General features: G+C 38.2%; 1 protein-coding gene across 2 annotated transcripts in view; it reads right to left on the bottom strand.

Moving 5' to 3' along the window:
• The window catches only part of grid2 (glutamate receptor, ionotropic, delta 2), a 441,472-nt gene that overhangs the window by 131,662 nt on the left and 297,475 nt on the right, over positions 1-12,335 (bottom strand). For both annotated transcript variants that reach the window (XM_035167013.2, XM_035167012.2), the window contains exons 6-7: positions 7,910-8,083; positions 3,175-3,336 (exon numbers count right to left, since the gene is read on the bottom strand). In XM_035167013.2, coding sequence (XP_035022904.1) covers positions 3,175-3,336; positions 7,910-8,083 — 336 coding nt within the window. The remainder of the gene's footprint in view (positions 1-3,174; positions 3,337-7,909; positions 8,084-12,335) is intronic.

The following is a 12,335-nucleotide window of genomic DNA, read 5'->3' as shown; positions in this document are numbered from 1 at the left end:
TACATGTAATTGAAAGTGTGTGACCACAGGTTTTACTAAGTGCGTGTAGCCAAATTATTTAAACAATAAAGTAATAGACTACAGTCAGTTCAACGCGAAACAAATCAACAGCACCGCAGAATGCAATCTTCCAAAAATAACAAAATCGAATCAACACCTTTTTAGAATAGTTTTAATAAAACCAGAAAACACTTGCAGGACGGTTGTATTAGGCAACATTAGTTTTAACTAGGTGTAACAATAAACTGCCGGATGAGGGCAAATATATGACATGGCTCATAAATGCTGTTAATATGCTATTTGGCTAATTAATCGAATCTGACACATAAGTATATTATTACCGTATTTAATAGTTTTATTCCCCTAGGAGGACCACAGACCCACACATTAAAGCGCATGTTTATTTGCTTACTTGAAAGCCGGGTAAGGTTGAAACCTGCTTGGATACTGTTCATTGCTTTTTATAATTATTCAGTTAATTAATGTAGACAGCTCAGTATAGGCAACAACAATTATCTTTATTTTAATGGAACCTGGTGTAAATGTCATTTAGCCTGAAAACATGATTGAAAGGCAGAGAAACGAATAAAGAAACAAGACTTGAAGGTACCTTTTGGCATTTGAAAGCTCCTTACAAATAAAAAATAAAGGTGAACGAACCTGTGTCTTACAAAAACAGCTGTATTTATCCTTAAGAGTAAAGCTTAGACTTTGAAACAGCCCCATGGCTCCTGGCTGGGGGGTGTCGGTTTGCTTCACAGGACTTACTGTGTATAAAAAACAATCAATGGAATTTTTTAATAAATCCTAAAACTGCTTGAATCACTGATACTTAAGAAGTGGATTATGCAGCTAATGACAGGGCGGGGATATGCAGTTTCACCTGGTGCATTTCATTACCCACTATATGAACCTGTTTGTGGACGACATCAACAGAGCTCCACATAAACCGCTGCAAATTGGTATCTATAATGGCACCAGATACCAAATCACAGATTCAAAACACAGACACACAGCAAAGCACATGGCGGATACACTGCAAAACGGAACTGATGCCAGAGTGTTCGAACTCAACTCCGTTACTGCTTTGGGCTCTTGAACGCAGCTCTGTCGAGACATCAGGGTTAGTTAGACAGCCTGGGCTGACTGATGAAAGCTCCACACCCCAGACAGATCTCAAGGTGAATTGCAGAGATAGATATGAAAGCCACTGCGCTGTATTTCTTATTGTCTGACGCTAATCCTTAAATTAACATTTCACTTGGCTTCATCATTCAGTCGACTTGCCATCCCTGGAGTAGTTTTATTTTTGTCTTTATTGATATCAAAACAGAGGGCATTGATCCAATTGGGTTAAACAGTGATCAAAGTGTTGCCAAACCCCAACGTGAACTCAAGGTGAGATACAGAGATTCAGGAAATCGCAGCCGCGGGATGAAAACCATTATCTCCCACAAGTCAACTGTGCAGCAACTGAGGGGAACTTGCTAATTGATGCACGTGTTCCTTTAAAAGGTACGCAATCAGTTGAAACCAATAGCACTAAGGTCATAAAGTTACCGAGCACAGATCGGAACGTAGAAACTATCTCTTGAAATAACGAACAGAATCACATTTCCATGGGAAGTGGACGGTAAAGAGCCTTCTCCATGTTCCTCTTCATCTCTGGAGAGGATTTGTGTTATCACAAGAGATGCCAATGTGTAAATGAATTTAGCAGGGATCGCATCTTGCTGTTTTGACGACAGTGTCTCAGCCAAAACAACAATAGTACCTGGTCTCAAAAACCTCATATAATGAGCACATTTTATTGAAATGCAAATACATGCTCAATAAATGAGGTGCAAAATAATGCATTTTTCCCAAATGCTAAAAGAAACACATGACAAACATGTATAAATAGGAAGAAATTGAATATTGTGCTCATATGTTGTTGTTGGGACTGGGGATGGACATATGCTGTTGCTTTCAACTGTGACAAATAAAACCTGCGCTCCAAGCACCCAAAATAGTTTTCTGCTGCGAGTCAAGACTTGTGTTTTTGGCAGATTTATTCAAAATACTCTTTTAGAATAACTCTTTTCTTTTTTTTTTGTTGAAACAAAGTATTTATGAGCTATTTTTAAACTGGCAAGGACGTGGCGACAACATCGCACAGCAGTAGAGCGCTGCAGGAGATGGATGAAACAGATGGCACGGTCCACAAACTGAGATTAGATATAGGTGACTTTGGGTCACAAAGATATCAACAACATTTCAAATAGAAATCCGGAAATGGAGAAGGTTTCACTGGTGATTATATAGTGCAAATCAGATTTTATCCTTCATGCTGTTTCTACTTATATATTTAAAAGCGTGTACACTACTGTAAACAACAGTATCCTGGAATGATTATTTCTGATTATTATTTCTTTAAAACCATATAAATATTAGGATAGTAATATATGAAATCATGGAAACTAATTACGTTGTTGGTAAAGTTTTATATTATAGAAGTTTTTTTATCCCAGCGTTTTTTTGTTAGTTTAAGGTTATTGTGGAAGATAATTAATAAAGGTCTTTCTAAATTTGTATTTTAATTTATCCACTGTCTTTCCTCTGTTCTACTCACACTGTTTTGGATGAAAATGCCATTTTGCTAATTATTAGACTCTTGCACAAAACCCATAATCTATGTACCATCATATCATATCATATCATATCATTCAACATGTATCCCTGTTATTGTGAAGCTCATTCATTTATTTATATATATACTCATATTGTGTACTATAGGGAATATATATACTGTATATATATATCTTTAAATTGAATTTGTGAGCTTGCAGTTAATGTGAGAAGTACATGGTAGCTTGACAGTTAAGTGGTTAAGATGTGAGAACCCTGCTGTTAGGAAACACGGCATGAACGCAAATGCCAACATTATTGTCGGTGTGTTAAAGCCTCAGACGCTAACTATTTAGAAAGCTAGTAGGCACGTAGCATAATACGAAATGCAGAGGCTTTTTAAAGGATGGGAGTTCATGTGGATTCTATTGTGAACATGACCCCATTTGAAGGCAGCATATTCGCGAGAGCGTTCAAGTATGCTTGAAAGCATTCTTAGATGAATACCTCCCCTCCAGACCTGCAGGATAAGGTATGTGCTTTGCTTCTCTTCCCTCACTTTCCTACCTTTTTAACAGTATCCAGCATGCTCTTGCCTCCCTGCCAAGGTTTGGAGGTCTTCCTGATGCAGCTCAGACTGGCCATGCTGTGCCACTTCCTATCCTCCAGTTTTCTGTGAAAGGTGTTGGCCAGCAGCAACACGGAATCATAGATGTAGCGGTTGGAGATCTACAGAGAAAGAGAAGACAGATAGAAAAAGGAGGGAAACATTGTAACAAAAATAACACAATAAGTACAAAACATATACTTTTGCTGAGGATGATAATAGAGGTATATATCTCACAATGCAGAAACCTGAAACAAAAAAATGGCACAATTAGAAGGTCTTTCAAATGTATTCTTTGGGAGTTAGTTTAGGTCTTTTCCTTCGGTAATGGAGCCGGGGAAGATGGATCGACTTGCATTAACTTGTTGATCTATTTTGCACTTAGGGAAATAAAGAAAACCAACAATATTTGCAGCTTCTCTCTTTTTTGAATCACTTTAAACCAACATGTTTTGCACCTGTAGCACATTACATTAGTACTTCAGCTCCCCTGTGGCTCACAGTGGACTCATTTTCATATGAAACCTTTGCACAAATACACACAAAAGAAAAGCTTACAGGATGACATGGATTAAAACGTATTGTGGGATCTTGGCACCACAGAAGGAGTCAGAGAGGGAGAGGAGTTCATTTAGTCCTTGATAGATTGCTGTGCGATGCACCGAGCCTCTTCTCTCCATGTTAATGAGAATATAATAAACAGACTACAACAGGCATGATTCAATGCACACACATGAACGCACACGCGGATGATGTATACCCGCTCACATTAACACACTTACCAACACAATAATATAGAATCACAAGCCATTAGCTCAGTAACAGAGCACCTCATATATCAAAAAGAAGACACACGCACACAGGGGGAGAGAGAGATAACGTTGCCCTGAATTAGGTCAATAAATTATAGTTATAATAACAACTAAATATCAGGTTTTTCTCTATGTTTGCTCTGAAAACAAACTTTAATATTGAATTCATCCCAACTCAGCCCAAAAACTGTAATTTATTAAAAATGTATTTAAAACCCTTCCATATAAAAGAGGATGAAAAGTAAGATGGCTGCTTCATTACAATAAAAAAGTCCATATAGTTAAGTCTTAGGTCTCTAAGAAAATACTGCTGCAGATGTTTTACAGTATTTTCAAAGGTAATATATTTCAGTTGTGGTTAGAGAAGAGTGAGTAAATAAATCCATGTGAACAGTGTTATTAGAAAACCTGTTATATTTCACACCACATAATTATTGTAAACTATCATTTTAAATCATTTCCAATTGAGCTCAGAAACTGTAATTCATTAAAAAGTTTGACATTATTTACAAAAGTAAGACAATTCCTCAGTTTTGGTTATGGATGGGTAATGAAATAAACCGGTGCGAACAGTGTTATTAGAAAATCCAATATTTGAAAGGGGGTAATTATTCTTAGTGAGATAGTCTTTGGCAAACTACTGTCACCAATCATAGACTCAAAATGTGAAACATCAAAATATTTGCTTCATGGGTGTGTTTCATTGAGCATTGTTATAAGAGAGCCTGTGACACAAGCATTCCCTTGCAAGCGACTGCTTAATGTTATCGTAGTGCATATGACAATAAACTCTTGAATCTTGGCAAATATAATTTAACCTTATTTAAAAAAAGAAAGAGCAGCAGTTTTGCTTGTTTGGTCGACAACTTTCCCTCCAGAGTGATATTTTTACAACTATGCTATGATCCTTGTCAAACAATTAACTGACAGTAAAACTAATTTATCTTACATCCAACTTCTCTGACTTCACTGTGAACTACCTTGGCTTTTCGCAGTTTTGTCTCCGTCTTTCACTTGTTGTCTTTTGTCTGACCATCACTCTTTCTCTCTGCTTATTGCTTTTTCCGTGAAATGTTTAAGTGAGACTACTTCTGCTGTTTGGGGATCTTGAATGATCAGTGGCTGCTCTTCAGGCGAGCGTTATGTGCGAGTGTGTGTGTGTGCTCGTGTGGTCAGCCCGAGCAGATGTGCTTCAGTGCAGTGTGAAATTGGGCTTCTGGGCCACTCTCTGACCGCTGAGCTGATCCGCTCCTCTCTCTCTCTCTCTCTCTCTCTCTCATCCGTCGCTTCCTCCCTCCCTCAAATTCACCCGCACACACAGGATGTCAAAATAAACGTGTGTGAAGCGTGTTCCAACTGTGCAGCCACGATATTACTCTCACTCTCTTTGCCAAATAAACACATTGTCCTTGACTATAATGAGTAATAATAAACAGTCAAAACACACACACACACACACTAAATTATGTATAATTGTGTATATATATCTATTCAATGAATATCTTAGAAGGACTGGATTTTTGATAATACCTTTGTATACTTGAGAAGCACTTAATTCACATCAGGACACACAAAGCATCAACTTTTAGCATAAAAATATTCGTGAATTAAGCTTATATTTACCATTTTAGGCCTTTAAAAAAATAGATATTGTTACTTTATTTAATTAAAAAGAATATACATGAAATATGAAAGACCATCCTCTCTTACATCCATGCGCTGATTACAGTGGGTGAGAGTCCCAGGACTTGAAAGGGCGATATCCACATAAACATTAAGAGCACGTCTCTGTTTTCAATGTATTTCCAACTTTCATCAAATGTGTTCCCCCGGGGTCTTGTGCATCCACATAAATCAACAGCACATTAATTCAATTTCATATTTTTGTCTTGACAAATAAATAAGAGTGTGTTCCCGTTCCTCCGCTCCGTTTGATGGCAGCTTGATGACTCACATACACACAAAACGGGATAATAATTGCATACATATTGCCACCCTGGGGGACATATTAAAACAACAAAACTACTAAGTAAAGGAAATGTGAAAGAAGAGGGAGGGGAAAAATAGCTGTCACTGTGTTTTCCAGGACTGTGCTATAAGATGAATTGTGTGGTCTGAGATAAACACACACAAGGTTGTGAGCTGACTTTTTACCAAAATGATTAATGTTCCAGGTAAAAAAAAACAGCCTCACAGGCATAAAGGACAATGTCAAATCAGCAAGCCGGGTGAACAGGGAGGCTTTTGGAGCAGGAGACATGTTGAAATGTCACACGAAAAACACTGGGAGCTGCGTTCAGACATGGAACAGCCGAGAGGGTTTTGAGTACATACAATAAGTAGTTTCGGGATTTTGTTCTTTGAAAAAAATGGAGAACAAACCCAAAGAATTGTGTTTAAATTACATTACAATTGAGAGAATTTCAGAATACCTTTGCATGTACAATGTATAACTCAGGGATATATGTACATATACCTCAGAATACGTGTCAAGCTATATATTGATGGAGTTGGACATATGCTGCACTCAGTGGACTTGGACCATCTAGTATGATTCAATACAACAGCTTTATAATGTTTACTATGTTCCATGTTTGGCGACATTATCAGAAATGCATTTATCACTGAGGTTATAGTTGTTGATGGTATCATATTAAACTACTCTTCCTTATGTCCATACTTTACATGCATATTATAAATACCTGTCGATGTAATGCAACAACACAGCCACTTACTATGACCTCAGTGTTAACACATACAGTATGATTTCATTAACACCTCTATAACAATGTGGATAAACGGCTGTAATGGATTGCGTTATCTAACAAAGTGGTTACTGAGTGTATTTCAGTGTATGTGTGTGATATCACCATGTTTCTTGTTCTCGAAGTCATTTGATGCACTTTGTTGTGCTGCTGTTTCTTATTTGGGAAACAAAGCTGCCCTGTAACACAGTTGGTCCTTATTGACTTTATTCACTGGTGCTTCAACCCCATTTCTCGATGTCTTGCTCTTTGATAGTGTGAATTTAGACTAAGGTTAGTTTTCGATCACTGCAGGTAATTAAACTGCAAGAGGGCAAAGCGTTAAAGAGCCGGACAACAACAGCTTTGGGGAGCTGGCTGTGATGATACAGGCTGAAGCTTCCCGATCTATACGTTTAAAGTGAGTGAAATACCCTGTTGTCACTCTAGAATGATCAGAATACACATATGTTTTGTATCAGTTGTCTGTAGAGTTGAAATGAACACAACCAGGATCAGAGGTAGACAGACTGTAAAGCAGAAATTTGTTGATTTAATTTTTGTGTGACATTAGTTCCTTAAATTGAGTCAAGGAGGTTATGTTTTCACCCGTCAGTTGGTTTGTTTGTTTGTGAGAAAGATTATAGAATAACTATTGGACGAATTAGTATGAAACTTGGGCTAAGGAAAAACCCATTTCATTTTGGTGTGTGTGTTTTTTTTTTATGTGCTTTCTTTAGCATTGTGAGATTTCCCTTGATTTATCAGAGTAATTCCGGGATCTTGATGAAAATAATCCAAAATGTTTAGGGGACTGATATTTATGAGTCTGTGCAATTTGGTGCAGATCCAAATAAATATCTGCAGTGTTGAGCAAAGGTATGCTCTATAGTTAGTGCTTTACTAGATCCGTTATGTTCCACCTACTTACCTCTGTCAGTTTTTACGTCCTTCTTTCTTCTATAACTTGCTATTTTATGCCAGAATAAAAACCTGTGGCACCAAACTCTCTAATTAGCCAAATACACACATAACACACAACACTGTTTATGGCTGCCAGTTACCTTCTGTATGACACCTCAATTTGTTTTCAACTTATTGAACTCATTGAAAATGGTCAAATCACCAAGACAACTCACCTCCAGCTGATGGGACCTGGGGTTTTTGGGGTCACAGAGGGAAGTGTTGATCCTGTGGTTGTGTTTGACACAGCGCTGAGTTGCGTTCTGAGGCACGGGGAACATCTGCCGAATCACCGTCAGCCTACCAATTGACTTCATAACCAACTCCTGCAAGTCGTAGTCTGAGATCTCCTGAGAGAGTGGACAGAGAGGGGATATGTTCAGGAATAATGGGGAGATAAATAACGTGAGATAAAGAATATCAAATTCATGATGACATTTTTATCTGCAGAGGCCCTATAGCCACCATTTATGACAAGAAAAATACAAAGAAGACCACAACCACAACCACAAACTGAAAGAAGAAACTTGTCTGGGAACCTTTCCTTAAAAGTCCCTGTAATTCATATTCAAAATTAAATATAATATATAGTTTAGGCCCATTGTCACCACACTGTGAAGTGAAAACCATCTTCTGTGTCATCTGCAAAAAAAAAGTTATTTTTATGAAAGGAAAATGTCAGCAGATGGAAAGAGAAATGTGTGTGTGTGTGTGTCTGCGTGTGTGCACATTTGTGTTTGCTTGCCGTGTACATACGTGTGTTTGCACGTACTCTGCATGTCCTTGCAAAACCTTAGGGAAGGAATCATTGCTAATTTTAGCCCTAGGACACAATCTTTCTCTCCCTCTCTCTATCCATGGATCTCCATCCATCCTCCGCAAGTGCAGAGGGTCATGTAGTGACGAGATGAGACCTGACGTTTATTGTCCCTGGTGGAGGCAACACCGCCACCAACTGAGACAGCCTCTGCTTTCTTTGTATATGTGCGCAGCGATTGTCTGCCTGCTTCTGGTGTGTCTTGTGTGCATATTTCAGTTTAAGTGTGTATGTGTACATATGTTTCCATGAGATTGCTTTTCAGCCTTTTCATTGAGCAAAATAACCTTTTGGATTCTGTTTCAATTGCAGATTGCAGCCTACTCGACGGGAGGGTTGAGACCCTGCCTGAGGAACCTGCACACACATTAACAAGCCATCACACACGATAGGGAAGGGTAATATTGTAGATTTCTTTGGTTCATTGACTAATCTCATCGGATTTTATATGAATGTAATTAACGTTCATTAAGACCTGGGAGCCCTCACGGGATGTGATCAATGGTGATTAGAGGCAGTATTATACAGGCTTCATTGGCATAGTTGTGCTCATCTGCATTAATTACATTGATAAATGGCCCTAACTCTATATGGTTTGCACAAATATACATTTGCTTCTGAAGTCAAGTTGACGCTCCTCTGAATGTTCTTAATAAACCACGTCAGAATTGAGATTCAATGATGCAACCTCAGTTACTTTCAAAGACCACGCTTTTTTTGCTCTGCTGTAAAATCAAATAATTTTTTCTTGAAATAGAGGTACTGACCTGAGATCTTCAATTGATTTAAATTAATAATAAAAGATAAAAAACTGAATAAAGGGGTGTTATCACCTTGAAGAAGACCTGAAAGGATTAAACAGGTTTATCCTTGTATTAATACCCTGTGCTCTGAAGTATCTACTTTCTAAACAGTCTGAGTAAGGAATCCATTTGCTGGGCTCAAACGTGGAAAAAATCCCAAGCGGTCGCAAAATAACAGCCCTGAAGGGGACTGAGTTACAAAGCTGAAGAAAAGAGATGCAGGACACAGAGAAAATGCTGAAAATTGCTTAAAAGGCAGATCTGTGGGCCAATAGAAAATTAAGATTCACAGCAAACAGTCAAGGGCAGGCGGAGAAACATCGGCAGGCAAGAATTATCCAGAGTGCCCCACTCAAAGGATCAAACTCAAACAAATATAGACGAAGCAATGTACAGGAATACACACACACGCACACACACACACACACACACACACACACACACACACACACACACACACACACACACACACACACACACACACACACACACACACACACACACACACACACACACACACACACACACAAGACAGAAAAGATGAATTTGAGATTCGTCCTCTCAACAGGTGTTTGCCCATCTTACTTCTGTCCTCCTGTTCTCTTTGCCTCTTTGTCTCTGTCTCTCTGGGGAACGACTAAACACACTTCACATACTATGACTTTCAGCGGTGGCTTGCTCTCAAAGCTGTTCGCCTTTTAAAAGCCAAGACAAAATGAATGTGACACGTACAATTACACACATACTGACATGAAGAATAGAGGATCATATTATATCGCACATGTTTACCCAAGGAAATCTGTGATTTATTATTATATTATTATAAGTCTATTATTATCCTTGAAAACAAACGTTTACCGAATTGCTTTTAATTGTCATTAATTATGTTTGTTTTATCCTTTTCTTACATTACTCATTTTTATGAAAGGATTTTGTATTATTTTATCTGCTATCTTTGATTTAAATGTTATTGAATTAATGTTGTTTTATATTCTTGTTTTCATTCGTCCTCTTTGTGAAACACTTTCGTATGGCCGTTTTGAAATGTGCTATATACATAAAGTTACTGTCATTATTATTATTTTAAAATTCTATCTAAAAGCGATGGACCGTTGATCTTTTATGGGGTTCCTCAATCAATAGAAAAATAATATTATATATTATTAACATCAAAAGTTTGGTTTGGTAAAATATTGAACAGTGCAATCAAATCACTTCATTTGACTTTCAAAACAAGCATGAAATAATTACTGCTCATTGCTATATTAAGGGCTTTTAGGGGAATAATTGTCAACCCATTCTCATTAATCAAAATTCACCTTCAAGCTAAACAATCAACTACAAAATCATTCAGTCCTGAGGACAGACGAGTGCACAGCGTCCAACTGTGTGAAAGCAGAAGCTGTGGGTAAGTTGTAACCCTCAGAACACCCTGCAGCAGTGAATCATTAGTTGTTTACAACATAAACTTGAAGTTTTGGTCTGCCGGCAATCCCCATCAACCTCAACCTATCACCTCCCTCTGCCTCGCTCCTTTCCCAGGAGCACCAAATCCTCTTCTTTAGTGTTTTATTTGAAGAAGAGAGTCAAAAAGCAAAAACACATCCCTCATCCTCAATTCTTCTTGGCACTTCTTCCCTGACCCCTATACTTTGTCCTCCATGTTTTCTCTTCTCAACCCGTCCCTTTCTTCCTCACTCTCCCCTAGAGACACCAAATCCCTCCCGTCTCTCTTATCTGTTTAGAGCGGGGGAATTTTTTTTCATTTGTTGTTTGACCCTTTCTGCTCCTCTGCTCAACCCCTCAGTTCATTCCCATTCAACCCCACCGCCTATGAGAACAGCAAATCCCTCTGTTTTGCTCTCATTCAAAAGTTCAACGTTGTGAAAAACAAAACAAATCCGAACAAAAGCCCGTCTCATTACTTTTGCCCTCTCCTTCTTTTCTGTCACCTCGGGCAATTTTCCTCAACAGCGCCTAATTTATGTCTCCCATTCATTCACCCAATTTTTTGGAACATTTATTAAAGGCCTTGAAACAAAAAAAAGTAGAATAAGCAAAGGAAGAATTGGAAGTATCACCTCTGCAACAAAGCGACTGAACCTTGTTTTGATGGGAGTTGTAACAGCGGCCAGAGGTTACCCTAACTACCTCTGGAGGAGGGCTGGTTGATCTTTTATCTAATCGGTATTCAAAGGAATTTAAAGAAATTGCAAGTTGTTGACTAAAAGCAACTGTATTTCCATTTTCAAACACTGTGGGTCGGAGAGAAGGCATAGAGCAAAAGTGGGTATAGAAAAATGTTGGAGAAAGGGCAAACACATGAAATATTAAAGTGAAAATAAAAAGCGAGCATCATAACAAGACATAATCATTGAAGAGGCTTCGTTGAGATGGTGATTGAATAGTCAGTGGAAAAGAAAGAAACAATATAAAGCTCCATTATCGCTGTAAACAACCTTTATAATTAGCTGGAAAACAAAACTAATCAACAAGTTTCTGATTCAAGAAGTAAAATCTGGACCAAGATATGTGTCACATTTGCCACGAACAAGGCTTAAAATATCAACAGGTCCAGGGGACCCGCTTGGCAACAACAGTAGTCTTATATGGCTGTAGTCATACTGGGCAACTTCCAGCTGTGCACAGCGTACACAATAGTAATCTCCATCTTCCTCTGCAAGCACTTCTGCAGCTGTAAGTAAGCGTGCTCTCTACCGTAACTATGATTGCAGTCTGAGATTACGTTCTATCTTCAATGTTTCCAAGAACAATGACTCTCATTGCCAGTGAAACCTTTTTGTATTTAGCAGGTTTTGATAGGCTTTATCCAAAGATTTGTAGAATGTTCTTAAACTGTTAAATAACATATAAACCTGGTCGATGGAACGTGGAAACAATGCCCACAGGGATTTACATCCAGGGTCCGTATTGTAGTTTAGACAACAACCACACTTTGGTTAAGTTTAATGAAAAATCAAG

The sequence above is a fragment of the Hippoglossus stenolepis genome, chromosome 9 (genome assembly GCF_022539355.2).
Source record: "Hippoglossus stenolepis isolate QCI-W04-F060 chromosome 9, HSTE1.2, whole genome shotgun sequence".
In the NCBI taxonomy this organism is placed as follows: domain Eukaryota; kingdom Metazoa; phylum Chordata; class Actinopteri; order Pleuronectiformes; family Pleuronectidae; genus Hippoglossus; species Hippoglossus stenolepis.
This window is presented reverse-complemented; position numbering and strand designations above follow the sequence as displayed.